This window comes from Heteronotia binoei, chromosome 2 (genome assembly GCF_032191835.1).
Source record: "Heteronotia binoei isolate CCM8104 ecotype False Entrance Well chromosome 2, APGP_CSIRO_Hbin_v1, whole genome shotgun sequence".
Classification (NCBI taxonomy): Eukaryota; Metazoa; Chordata; class Lepidosauria; order Squamata; family Gekkonidae; genus Heteronotia; species Heteronotia binoei.
In genome coordinates this window covers 200,086,308-200,098,852 of record NC_083224.1, presented here as the reverse complement: position 1 = coordinate 200,098,852, position 12,545 = coordinate 200,086,308, and the positions used below count along the sequence as shown (strand labels likewise).

The following is a 12,545-nucleotide window of genomic DNA, read 5'->3' as shown; positions in this document are numbered from 1 at the left end:
CCTCATACAAAGCAGATGCTCTACCACTGAGCCATTGTCCCTCCATCTCCATCACCTACTGCCTGGGCCCTTTTGAGTCGGAGATGCCGGGGATTGAACCTGGAACCTTCTGCTTCCCAAGCAGATGCTCTACCACTGAGCCACCACCCCTCCCCAGGGTCTCATGCCACCTCCCTTCATTTCCTGAAACCTATTTTTTGGAGCACATACTTCTTTCAACCCTTCTAGATCTGGTTACAGCCTGAACAGGGGAGCTAGAGAGCAGTTGGAGTTGTGGGCAGACTCCCGGGGCGCAGAGTGGTAAAGCTGCAGTACTGCAGTGGGAGCCCTCTGCTCACGACTTCAGTTCGAGAGCCGCTGCCAGTCTGAGCAGACAGTACTGACTTTGATGGACCCAGGAGGAATCTGATTCAGTTGAAGGCAGCTTCATATGTACCTTTATCTTTTTAAAGAACTGGTTACAGCCTGAACAGGGGAGCTAAAGAGCAGTTGGAGTTGTGGGACCACTGATCAGCAGCTGTGGGGGAAATGATGGTATGCTGCTCCTTGCTTTGGAGGTTTAACAAATCTATATGGGTTTTGCTCATCCTTCCCCCCGCAGCTTCCTGCATCATGTAAGCGTCTTGCTGCCTCTCTTCAATACGCTGGCTTGGATCTACTCCGTAGCCATGCTCATCAAAGGGGTGGTCCACGAGAAGGAAGCTCGTCTGAAAGAGACCATGAAGATCATGGGGCTGAGGAGCACCACCCTCTGGCTCAGCTGGTTCCTCAGCAGCCTTGTCTTTTTCCTCATCAGCATCCTCATCTTCGTCCTATTCCTCCAGGTGGGTCATCTGGGACTCGTAAGAGAACATGTCGCCCGTCTGGTCTCTCTGTTACCTGGATCCCTCCTGTGTCATATTGAAAAAGTGCACCAAACAACCTTTGTTACCTACAATGTTATGTAAAAATGTCCTTCGGACACAGGTGTAGTTGTACGAAGATAGCAAACTCTGCCTGTAATGGCTGTGGAAATTGGGGGTCTGATAGACCCTCTGAAGGATTTGACTCAGAAGCCTCTTTTCCCAGAGGTTGGACCTTCCCCCTCTAGGGTTGCCAATCCCCAGGTGGGGGCAGGAGATCTCCCAGTTTGGAGGGCCTCCCCCCGCATCTGGGTCATTAGAAAGTGGGGGAGGGGGGAAAATGTCTGCTGGGCACTTCCATTATTCCCTATGGAGACCAATTCCCATAGGGTATAATGGAGAATTGATCTGCAGGTATCTGGTGCTCTGGAGGGCTTGTTTTTGGGGGTAGAGGCACCGAATTTTTAGCATAGCATCCCATGCCTCTCTCCAAAATGCCATCTAAGTTTCAAAAAGATTGGACCTGGGGGTCCATTTTTATGAGCCACAAAAAAGGTGCCCCTATCCTTCATTATTTCCAGTGGAGGGAAGGCATTTAAAAGGTGTGCAGTCCCTTTAAATGTGATGGCCGGAACTCCCTTTGGAGTTCAGTTATGCTTGTCACACCCGTGCTCCTGGCTCCTCCCCCAATGTCTCCTGGCTCCACCCCCAACGTCCCCACATATTTCTTGAATTGGACCTGGGAACCCTCCCCCCCCCCCCCCCCCCCCCAATTCTAAGCCTCCTTTTGGCAGTGCTTGCTCTTTCCCTTACTTTCCGGGGGTGGGTAGTAAACAACTGCTACCGACAAACTAGGAGAGTACCTCCTGGCGGACAGAGTTATACATCATCTAGCACTGTGTATCAGTGTTGTGTTTTAAGAGCTCCACCTAGTGGCCACGTCTCCCGCTCTGCTCTTACAAGCCACCGCAGAGGCAAACGATTGTTATTTCAAGCAATTGCGCTCAAGGGACGGCAGGCGCAGCCTCTGCACCTTCCCTCTGCTGCTCATTGGAAAGTGAGATCGAATAGGGGTGATGTGTTTGCAAAGATCAGGCTTCGAGCATTCAGATTATAAGGATGTTTATTAGGAATAGAACAAAGCAGGAGTCAAGTGTACCTGTAAGACCAAGTTTTATCGAGAACGTAAGCTTTCGTGTGCTCTCTAAGCACACTTCATCAGACGAGGGGATCAGGTATTGTGGGCTGAAATGCAAGCAGTTTGTTGATTAAGTGTGCAGACTGATCACATGGTAAACCTGTGTGGCTTGGCCATTTGGTCTGGATAGCCCTAAAAGGTAATAAAGTTGTCAGAACTTGAAGAACTTCAAACGAGGCCCATGACTCTGGGAGACCACCGCCCATGGTCGCGTGGCTGTTGGTAGGGGAATAAGGTGGCCAGGTGGTTTCCCCCCCCCTCCGTTTCGCCATGATGCATGTGGGGCATGAACTCACGAATTCTGACACATCTCTTTTCAATTGGGGCCACCAGAACTGTCTCGTGACTAGGTTCAGGGTTTTCACGTAACCAAAGTGCCCTGCTAGCCTGCCTGAGTGGCAGTTTTCCAGTACTTCCTTTCGTAGGGTTCTGGGCACGTAGATCTTCCCATGGTAATACCAAAGCCCCCCTTCTCCCTTTTCTACCCGTTCGGGCCGATCCCCTCCCTCTGCTTCCGTCTCGGCCACGAACCGGTCTTTCCCCTTCAGTTCCGGGGCTCCGGTTGTTTTCCCTGATCGAGTGGTGACTCCTCCCGCTACTTGGTCTGGGGGGATCAGGGAATCTATCACCTCCTCTCTTTGACTGTCATGCTGGGGCATGCGCGAGAGCGCGTCGGCCAAAAAGTTCTTGGTGCCGGGGATATGTTTTAGCACAAAGTCGAATTTAGCAAAGAATCCCGCCCACCGGATTTGTTTTGCAGTCAGTTTGCCACGGCCGGTGAGGGCCTCTAGGTTTTTGTGATCGGTCCAAATTTCGAAAGGGACTCGGGCTCCCTCCAACCAGGATCTCCATGTTTTCAGAGCAAACATTACTGCAAAAGCCTCCTTGTCCCAGACCGACCAATTCCTTTGTTCGTTTGAAAATTTGTGAGAGATGTAGGCGCATGGACGGAGTTCCCCCTCCTCGTTCCTCTGCATCAATATGGCTCCTACGGCGACGTCGGAGGCGTCGCATTGCACCACGAAGGGTTTTAATTCATTGGGGTGAGCCAATATTGGTTCAGAGGTGAAGAGTTGTTTGAGCTCTTTGAAAGCCCTGTGGCACTCCGGCGTCCACGTTAGGTTTTTTCGCCTCATCCCCTTTTCCCTTAGTTTTGAAGAGTTCCGTGAGGGGGAGCATTACCCGGGCGAACCCCTTAATGAACCCGCGGTAAAAATTTGCGAACCCGAGAAATGATTGTAGCTGCCGTCGGGTTCGGGGTGGTTCCCAATCTAGAACCGCTTGAATTTTGGCGGGGTCCATTGCTAGTCCCTCCCCCGACACTCGGAATCCTAGGTAGTCTAGTTCCGTCTTGTGGAACTCACATTTAGACAGTTTAGCATACAGTTTGTTCTTGCACAAGGTGGACAACACTTTTCTCACCAGGGGTACATGCGATTCAAGATCTTTCGAATAGATAATGATGTCATCAAGGTACACCACCACCCCCTTATACAAGAATTCTCTCAGCACTTCATTTATAAAGTTCATGAAAACCCCTGGCGCCCCTTGAAGCCCGAAGGGCATCACCAAATATTCAAATTGTCCCATGGGTGTATTGAACGCCGTTTTCCACTCGTCTCCTTCTTTAATCCGCACGCGGAAGTACGCATCTCGGAGATCGAGTTTGGTGAAGATTTTTCCCTCGGCCACAGTGTTCAATAGGTCTCTTATCAGCGGGATCGGATAAGCATTGGACATGGAAATCCCGTTTATCCCGCGAAAATCTGTGCAAAGTCTAAGCCCCCTGTCCTTTTTCTTGCGGAACAGGACCAGGGCTGCATGGGGGGCCGTGGCCGGTCGAATAAAACCCCGCTTCAAATTTTTGTCAATGAATTTTCTCAGTTCGGCTTTCTCTGCCCACCCCATGGAATACAGTTTCGCCTTCGGCAGTGCCTGCCCTGGGATTAATTCGATAGCGCAGTCCGTAGGGCGGTGGGGAGGGAGCTCGTCAGCCTCCCGCTCACTAAAGGCTTTCCTCAAGTCCCTGTATTCTTTGGGGATCGACCCTATTTCCTCAAGGGTGAGGCAGAGTCTCTCGTTCTGGGGAGGTGCCTTCGGGCCCCACTTAGTCTTCCAGTGGTGGTGCTCACACCGCCAGTCCGGGAATCGTACAATTTGCTCGGCCCATCAAATGTCCGGTTGATGTCTAGCCAGCCACCCTGCTCCCACCACCACGTCAAAAGAGGAGGACGGGGCTATGACAAAAGTTTCTATTCCCCAGTGCTCCTCCGTCCCCACTGGGGTAGCTTGGGTTTCTAGGGTGCACGGTTCCCCTCTCATGGTTGACCCGTCCATCAGGGCCCAGAGATCCGCCTCCATGGGTTTGTTGGTGGGCTCTCCGTTATCTGGTGCCTTTTTAGCCATCTAGCCAAGGTTCCCAGTTCGGATAAGCTCAAAATAGGATCAGAATCAAAATGTCAGAACTTGAAGAACTTCAAACGAGGCCCATGACTCTGGTTAAAGTCTAAGCATTTATTTGAGAACAGTACAGGTAGAAGACGAGTTGATTCTGATAACGAGCTCTGCAGCAGTTACATTCTTTAAGCTATTCTAGTTACAATAACAAACTGGTTCCCACCCCTCAAGAGGCCCTGCTTGGTTTCCAAAGCTTCTTATCGATGAGAGAGGAGAGGGGGAGGCAGCTTCAAAGGTTACTGGCAGATGTTTCCCAAGGACTCCCCGTCACCCTCCAGTTGGCTTGGAATGCGAAGCATTTGTGCACACTACTAGATACAAAGCTAGCTATTTCCTAACAGTTACAATATGGATTCAGCTAAGCTAAGCAGGCATTACAATCATAGAGTTCAATAATTACAAGTTCTGACAAAAGTCTTCTGCCAATTGGTGTTTCTGTAAATCTAGGTGAATCACAAAAGGACGTGTATTTCCTAGTTGTAGTCCTTAAAGGTGAAACTTGACTCCTGCTTTGTTCAACTACTTCGGACCAACACGGCTGCCCGCTCGGATCTGTCTATTAGGAATAGAGTATTCAGGGTCTGTTTAAGCGTAGGGATGAGCAAGGATACAAAGAAAAGGTGAAAACACGCAGTGTTCTAAACTCTAAAGTCTATTAATGATGTTTAATTAGGATAGGCTAGTAATCTGTGAAGCTGGAGCTTTTAGAAGTTCTGAGAGCTGGGACTTCTCCCATTGTCCCTCGATATGTAATCAAGATGGAGTCGTGATATAAGAAATCAGCCTTCTTGCTTTGAAGATGCTCCTGGTAAAAATCCAGATGGAGAGAGAGCGAGTTTCCTTCTCGTCAATTGTGAGTTTGTAATCTCCCATTTGAAAGTCAAAGGAGAATGTTTAATCTCCCATTCTTCCTTGGGGCCACTTGCAGTCTTTTTAAGTAGAGTTGCCAGGATTCCACCATGGCTGAAGAATACCTCAGCTTAGCCCCTCCCCTGGCACTGATCAGCTAACTGGAGGGGGAGTTCTCAGCAGGAAAGCTAGGCAGAGGCCTGCCTCACCACAATGTAGCAATGTCTGTTCTGAAATGCACCGGAAGTGACATCATCACATTGCTAGCGATGTGGGATTGCTCTGGTATTTGGCCAAAAAACTCATGGTAAAAATGACTTGCAACTAGGCTTCCCAACCCCCCCCCCCCGCCCTGGCGGGGGACCCTCGAATTTGCAGCCTCCTCCCCCGCTCTCCAAAAATCCGGAAGCAGGGGCGGGGGGAGAAGAACATGCGTGTAGGCATCATGTAGTTGTAGAGCTCCTGCAGGTTTAGAAACCTGCAAACTGATCCGTTTGTAAAATGTGTGCCTTTAAGGCTGCGCAGGAAACAGGAAACAGGAAGGGCTTCATTGGAAAGGATCAGTAATAGTTTCCATGGAGAACGGCCCCTCTCTTTCTTTTGCTTTCGTTTTCACAGCAAGGAAAGTTCTGCAGGAAGAAGATCTAGTAAGTATTTGTGTGTGAGAGAGGGAGGGGGCAGGGGATTCCCTGGTTTGGAGGCCCTCCGCCCCCTTTAGAAAGCATGGGGGGAGGGAAATGTCTACTGGGCACTCTATTATTCCTTATGGAGAATGATTCATATAGGGAATAATAGGGAATTGATCCGTGGTTATTGGGGGCTCTGGGGGGGCTATTTTTTGAGGTAGAGGCACCAAATTTTTAGTATAGCATCTAGTGCCTCTCCTCAAAATACCCGCCAAGTTTCAAAACGATTGGACCAGAGGGTCCAATTCTATGAGCCCCAAAAGATGGTGCCCCTATCCTTCATTATTTCCTATGGAAGAAAGGCATGTAAAAAGGTGTGCTGCCCTTTTAAATGTGATGGCCAGAACTCCCTTGGAGTTCAATTATGCTTGTCACACCCTTGTTCCTGGCTCCACCCCCAATGTCTCCTAGCTCCACCCCCAATGTCTCCTGGCTCCACCCCCAAAGTCTCCAGATTTTTCTTTAATTGGACTTGGCAACCCTACTTTGCAACATAGAGTTTTTGCTCAAATACCAGAGCATCCCCAGCAGCATAATAATGGCACTTCTGGTGGGCACTGCAAGTGACATCGTTGCATTGCTGGCCTAGTTTTCCTGCCGCTAAGTCCTCCCACACCCCAGTTGCCTATGGGTACCTAGCAACCTATTTCTGACCCAAGAGGAAAAAAAATACTACCCAGCCTTTTGGGCATTCCACTCTCTGCCCCTTTAGGTGTGACATTCTAGGAAGGTGTGAAATGTTAATCCCATTCTTCTTAATTTGGCCAGGTCTGTTTGCATAACTTAAACCCTGGAAAACTAGTCTGTGCTTGGGAGACAGAGGACTTCACTCCTGTAATTTTAATTTTGCCAGTTTTTTATCAGCATGGGCAGCTTCTCTGGAGCTTGTCTAAAATACGTTTTTAAACTGGAAATGTAAATTATGGTTTTATATATTTTATTTGTTTAATTGTGTAGATACTGTGAGCCGCCCCGAGTCCGCTTGCGGAGAGGGCGGGATATAAATCAAATGTAATAAATAATAAATAAATAATAAAATCCTATCCCAATTTGGTGTAGTGGTTAAGTGCGTGGACTCTTATCTGGGAGAACCGGGTTTGATTCCCCACTCCTCCACTTGCAGCTGCTGGAATAGCCTTGGGTCAGCCATAGCTCTTGCAGGAGTTGTCATTGAAAAGGCAGCTGCTGTCAGAGCTCTCTCAGCCCCATTCACCTCACAGGGTTGTTGTGGAGGGGGGAAGGTAGAGGAGATTGTGACTGCTCTGAGACTCTGATATTCAGAGTATAAAGCGGGATATAAATCCAATATCTTCTTAATAAAATGACAGGGTCCATTTTAGGATAGAGTTTATTTCTCCATAGATCCTGATACTATTTAAAAAATTTTTTTAAATAGAAGTAAAAATTAGAATGACAAAGGCATGGGTTGATATACAGTCTAAAGGCTTGTGTAGAACATGTACTGCTTACTTGAGAGAAAGTTACAGAAGTGAAAGATAGCAATACCTATACATAAAGATCCCCATACCTTTCATTTGTACTTTTTGTCCTTCCACCATGTATGAATTTTTTTTAGAGCTACTGAATGTTTAATGCCTCCTTCTCTTAACTCACAGTGGGAGTTGTTCCGTGTGAGTTTTTACCACGTTGGAATCACTTCGGCTGCCTCCCTCAGACATATGAGATTCAATTTCCACACTTTCATTGATTGGGTTATAATTGACATCGATGCTTTCTAAATAACGCCTTCTAAATAGAAGAGAGCAGTGTGCATGTAGAAGCAGACCTCGGATTCAGTGGCAGCTCACAGGAGCGCAGCTCTTGAACCTTTCTGAGAGTTCCACCTCCTCCTCCTGAGTGTTCCACCTCCTTGTCCATTGGATAGTAGGTGCAGCTGCATAACAATCCCTGGGTGAGCTCCACCACCTATTTTTCTACAAAATGGCTCCTGTGTAGAAGTATCCCAAAACAGGTGACCCCTTTAGTGCCTGTCAGCACACAGAGCACAAAGTGGTATTGACTGCAGACCGGGAAGTGTGGCAGATATTTATGACCCATCAGTGTGAAAAGTGGGTCGGAATGTATTCTGTTTAATTTTTTTTTTTGCAAAAAACCTTTCCAATGTCATCGCAACTCCCTTAAAGAATCCCTAGGTCACCCGAAAAACCTCATTGCATGTCTTATTATGACATAAGGACTGAAGGGCCAAAGACATGGAGGGATATTAAACTTGCAAAATAAGCACAGGGGTAAACATCACCTGCTGTTTGCTAGAGATATTACCTTCATGCTCATCTGCCCCCTCTATGCCCCTGCTCCTCTTCTGCCCCCAGACCCCTGTGCACCTAGTTTGCATATTTTGTATCCGACTCCACCCCCCACCCCCTGTTTTGTGATCAAAAAATTTGCTAGAAAAGCCTCCTGGAAATGTAACTTGGAAACTTGTAGTTAGTTCAGAATACTGCAGTTCTGCTATTATGCATATTATGCTGCAGTCTGAACTCTCTGCTCACGACCTGAGTTCGATCCCAGCGGAAGCTGGTTCAGGTAGCCGGCTCCAGGTTGACTCAGCCTTCCATCCTTCCGAGGTCGGTCAAATGAGTCCCCAGCTTGCTGGGGGAAAAGTGTAGATGACTGGGGAAGGCAATGGCAAACCACCCCGTAAAAAGTCTGCTGTGAAAACATAGTGAAAGCAATGTCACCCCAGAGCCAGAAACGACTGGTGCTTGCACCTTTACAGTTACTCCATTGGCTGCCCATCAGTTAATGGGCTCAATTCAAGGTGTCGACTATCACCTCCAAAGCCCTTTGTGACCTTGGGCCCTCCTATCCACAGGGCTCCCACTCCTGCTGTGCTCTGCCATGACTAGCATTGCCAGCCAGCCCCTTCATTCTAGTGGGAGCAAAAAGGGGTGGGGGGGTGGGGTGGGGGTGGATCGACATCCTGTGACATCATTGGAACGTCAGAAGAGCCCTGCTGGATCAGTCCAGTGAGGGTCTTTCTAGTTCAGCATCCTGTCTCAAACAGCCAACCAGTTCTTCTGGAGAGCCAGCAACAGGGCACAGAGAGGCCAAGGCCTTTATAAGGACATCAGAAGAGCTCTGCTGGATCAGATCAGTGGTCCCTCTCCTCCAGCATACTGTCTCACACAGGGGCCAACCAGTTCTTCTGGAGAGCCAGCAACAGGGCACAGAGAGGCCAAGGCCTTTATAAGGACATCAGAAGAGCTCTGCTGGATCAGATCAGTGGTCCCTCTCCTCCAGCATACTGTCTCACACAGGGGCCGAACAGTTCCTCTGGAGGGGCAACAACAGAGCAGAAAGGCCAAGGCCTTCCTAAGAAGATAAGAGCTCTGTTGGATCCAACCAGTGATCCATCTAGTCCCACATCCTGTCACACACAGGCCAACGAGATCCCCTGGAGGGCCAGCAACAGAGCATGGAGGCTGAGGCCTTCTTAAGAACATCAGAAGAGCCCCGCTGGATCAGACCAGTGGTCCATCTAGTCCAGCATCCTGTCTCACACAGGGGCTGAACAGTTCCTCTGGAGGGCCAACAACAGGCCTTCCTAAAAAGATAAGAGCTCTGCTGGATCTAACCAGTGATCCATCTAGTCCCGCATCCTGTCACACAGCAGGGCAGAGAGGCTGAGGCCCTCATAAGAACATCAGAAGAGCCCCGCTGGATCAGACCAGTGGTCCATCTAGTCCAGCATCCTGTCTCACACAGGGGCTGAACAGTTCCTCTGGAGGGCCAACAACAGGCCTTCCTAAAAAGATAAGAGCTCTGCTGGATCTAACCAGTGATCCATCTAGTCCCGCATCCTGTCACACAGCAGGGCAGAGAGGCTGAGGCCCTCATAAGAACATCAGAAGAGCCCTGCTGGATCAGACCAGTGGCCCATCTAGTCCAATACCCTGTCTCACGCAGTGGCCGAGCAGTTCTTCCGGATGGCTAACAACGGCATAGAGGCCTAGGCCTTCCCCAGAGGTTGCCTCCCAGCTCCCTTTCAAGGCAGGCATATATAATAAATAAATGAATGTGTGCTCGGTTACAAAGCAAAGGTGCAAGTGTTTGAGTTCACTAGAGCTTAAAGGGCTGGGGAGGGGGGGAGAGGGATTCAGGTCGTGGTAGATGACATCCTCCACCCTAGGGTTGCCAAGTCCAATTCAAGAAATATCTGGGGACTTTGGGGGTGGAGCCAGGAGACATTGGGGATGGAGCCAGGAGACATTAGGGGTGGAGCCAAGATCAAGGCTGTGACAAGCATAATTGAACTCCAAAAAAAGTTCTGGCCATCACATTTAAAGGGACAGCACACCTTTTCAATTCCTTCTTTCCACCTTTTTGGGGGGGCTCATAGAATTAGACCCCCTGGTCCAATCTTTTTGAAACTTGGGGGGTATTTTGGGGAGAGGCACCAGATGCTATACTGAAAATCTGGTGCCTCTACCCCAAGACACAGCCCCCCCCCCAGAGCCCCAGATATCCGCGGATCAATTCTCCATGATTTTCTATGGGAATAAATCTCTATAGGGAACAACAGAGTTCCCAGAAGACATTTCCCTTTCCTCCCCCCGCTTTCTGAGGACCCTGAAGCGGGGGGAGGGCCTCCAAACCGGGGGATCCCCTGCCCCCACCTGGGGATTGGCAACCCTACTCCACCCATTTCTCTGATTGAAAGGGAGACCAGGGTGTACTATAAATCCCACGCCCCAAAAGTGTACCGGCCACAAAATGGGTGCTTCTGATTACCTGCCTGGGATTGCAGACAAGTGTGTATATTGGTGCCTAACATGCTTTCCTCTTTTCTCTCCAGCAAGGAGACATCCTGCCCCACAGTGACCCCATCCTGGTCTTCCTGTTCCTGACCAGTTTTGCAATGGCCACCATCTCTCAGTGCTTCTTCATCAGCACCTTCTTTTCCCGCGCCAACCTGGCTGCAGCTTGCGGAGGCATCATCTTCTTCTCCTTCTACCTGGTTCACGTCTTCTGTGGGGTTTGGAGCGACCAATTTACCTTCCCTGTGCAGCTCTTGGTGGTGAGACGGGGTGTTTTTACATTCAGTTTGATCCAGAGTTTTAGAGTCTTCAAATTGCCTGCCACTGTTCCGCTTTAATTATTTTCCTTTTACATTTAAGCATTTCAATTGCGGGGGTGGTAGTGGGGAGTCTCTGATCAGAGGGCAGCCAGAATACCAGTGCTTAGTTAAATGTATGCGATTGCTTGGAAATCGTGTCAACACGATTGGTGTGGAGAGCCAGTTTGGTGTAGTGGTTAAATGTGCGGAGTCTTATCTGGGAGAACCAGTTTGATTCCCCACTCCTCCACTTGCACCTGCTAGCATGGCCTTGGGTCAGCCATAGCTCTGGCAGAGGTTGTCCTTGAAAGGGCAGCTGCTGGGAGAGCCCTCTCCAGCCCCACCCACCTCTCAGGGTGTCTGTTGTGGGGGAGGAAGGGAAAGGAGATTGTAGGCCGCTCTGAGACTCTGTCCTTGAAAGGGCAGCTTCTGGGAGAGCTCTCTCAGCCCCACCCGCCTCACAGGGTGTCTGTTGTGGGGGAGGAAGGGAAAGGAGATTGTAGGCCGCTCTGAGACTCTGTCCTTGAAAGGGCAGCTTCTGGGAGAGCCCTCTCAGCCCCACCCGCCTCACAGGGTGTCTGTTGTGGGGGAGGAAGGGAAAGGAGATTGTAGGCCGCTCTGAGACTCTGTCCTTGAAAGGGCAGCTTCTGGGAGAGCTCTCTCAGCCCCACCTGCCTCACAGGGTGTCTATTGTGGGGGATGAAGGGAAAGGAGATTGTAGGCTGCTCTGAGCCTTTGTCCTTGAAAGGGCACCTTCTGGGAGAGCTCTTTCAGCCCCACCCACCTCACAGGGTGTCTGTTGTGGGGGAGGAAGGGAAAGGAGATTGCAGGCCGCTCTGAGACTCTGTCCTTGAAAGGGCAGCTTCTGGGAGAGCTCTCTCAGCCCCACCCGCCTCACAGGGTGTCTGTTGTGGGGGAGGAAGGGAAAGGAGATTGTAGGCCGCTCTGAGACTCTGTCCTTGAAAGGGCAGCTTCTGGGAGAGCCCTCTCAGCCCCACCCGCCTCACAGGGTGTCTGTTGTGGGGGAGGAAGGGAAAGGAGATTGTGAGCCGCTCTGAGACTCTTCGGAGTGGAGGGCGGGATATAAATCCAATATCATCTTCTTCAACACTGCAGAAACAATACAAATTTAAATTACTAGATGAGGCAAGCAATGATACGTAAAAACTTCAAGTGCTGTCAGTTCTCATGCAGGGCCTGCAAGACCTACCTCTTCAAAATAGCCTTCACTTAATACCGAGCCAAGAAAGTTTCGCTGGATATGTTTCAATCACTGAATTTTATAGAAGACCTAAGTTATAGCACCATAATGTTCATTTTAATACAAGTTGTTTTAATGATTTAATGATGATTTTATATAATTGTAATTATCATGTATGGTTTTTATTGTACATTGTAGTTATGTGTTGTGAGCCGCCCTGAGCCTGCCCCGG

General features: G+C 49.5%; 1 protein-coding gene across 1 annotated transcript in view; it reads left to right on the top strand.

The window, feature by feature from the left end:
* LOC132567469 (phospholipid-transporting ATPase ABCA1-like) overlaps positions 1-12,545 on the top strand; it is a 202,319-nt gene that overhangs the window by 35,011 nt on the left and 154,763 nt on the right. The window contains exons 13-14 of the mRNA XM_060233145.1: positions 602-824; positions 10,852-11,073. Coding sequence (XP_060089128.1) covers positions 602-824; positions 10,852-11,073 — 445 coding nt within the window. The remainder of the gene's footprint in view (positions 1-601; positions 825-10,851; positions 11,074-12,545) is intronic.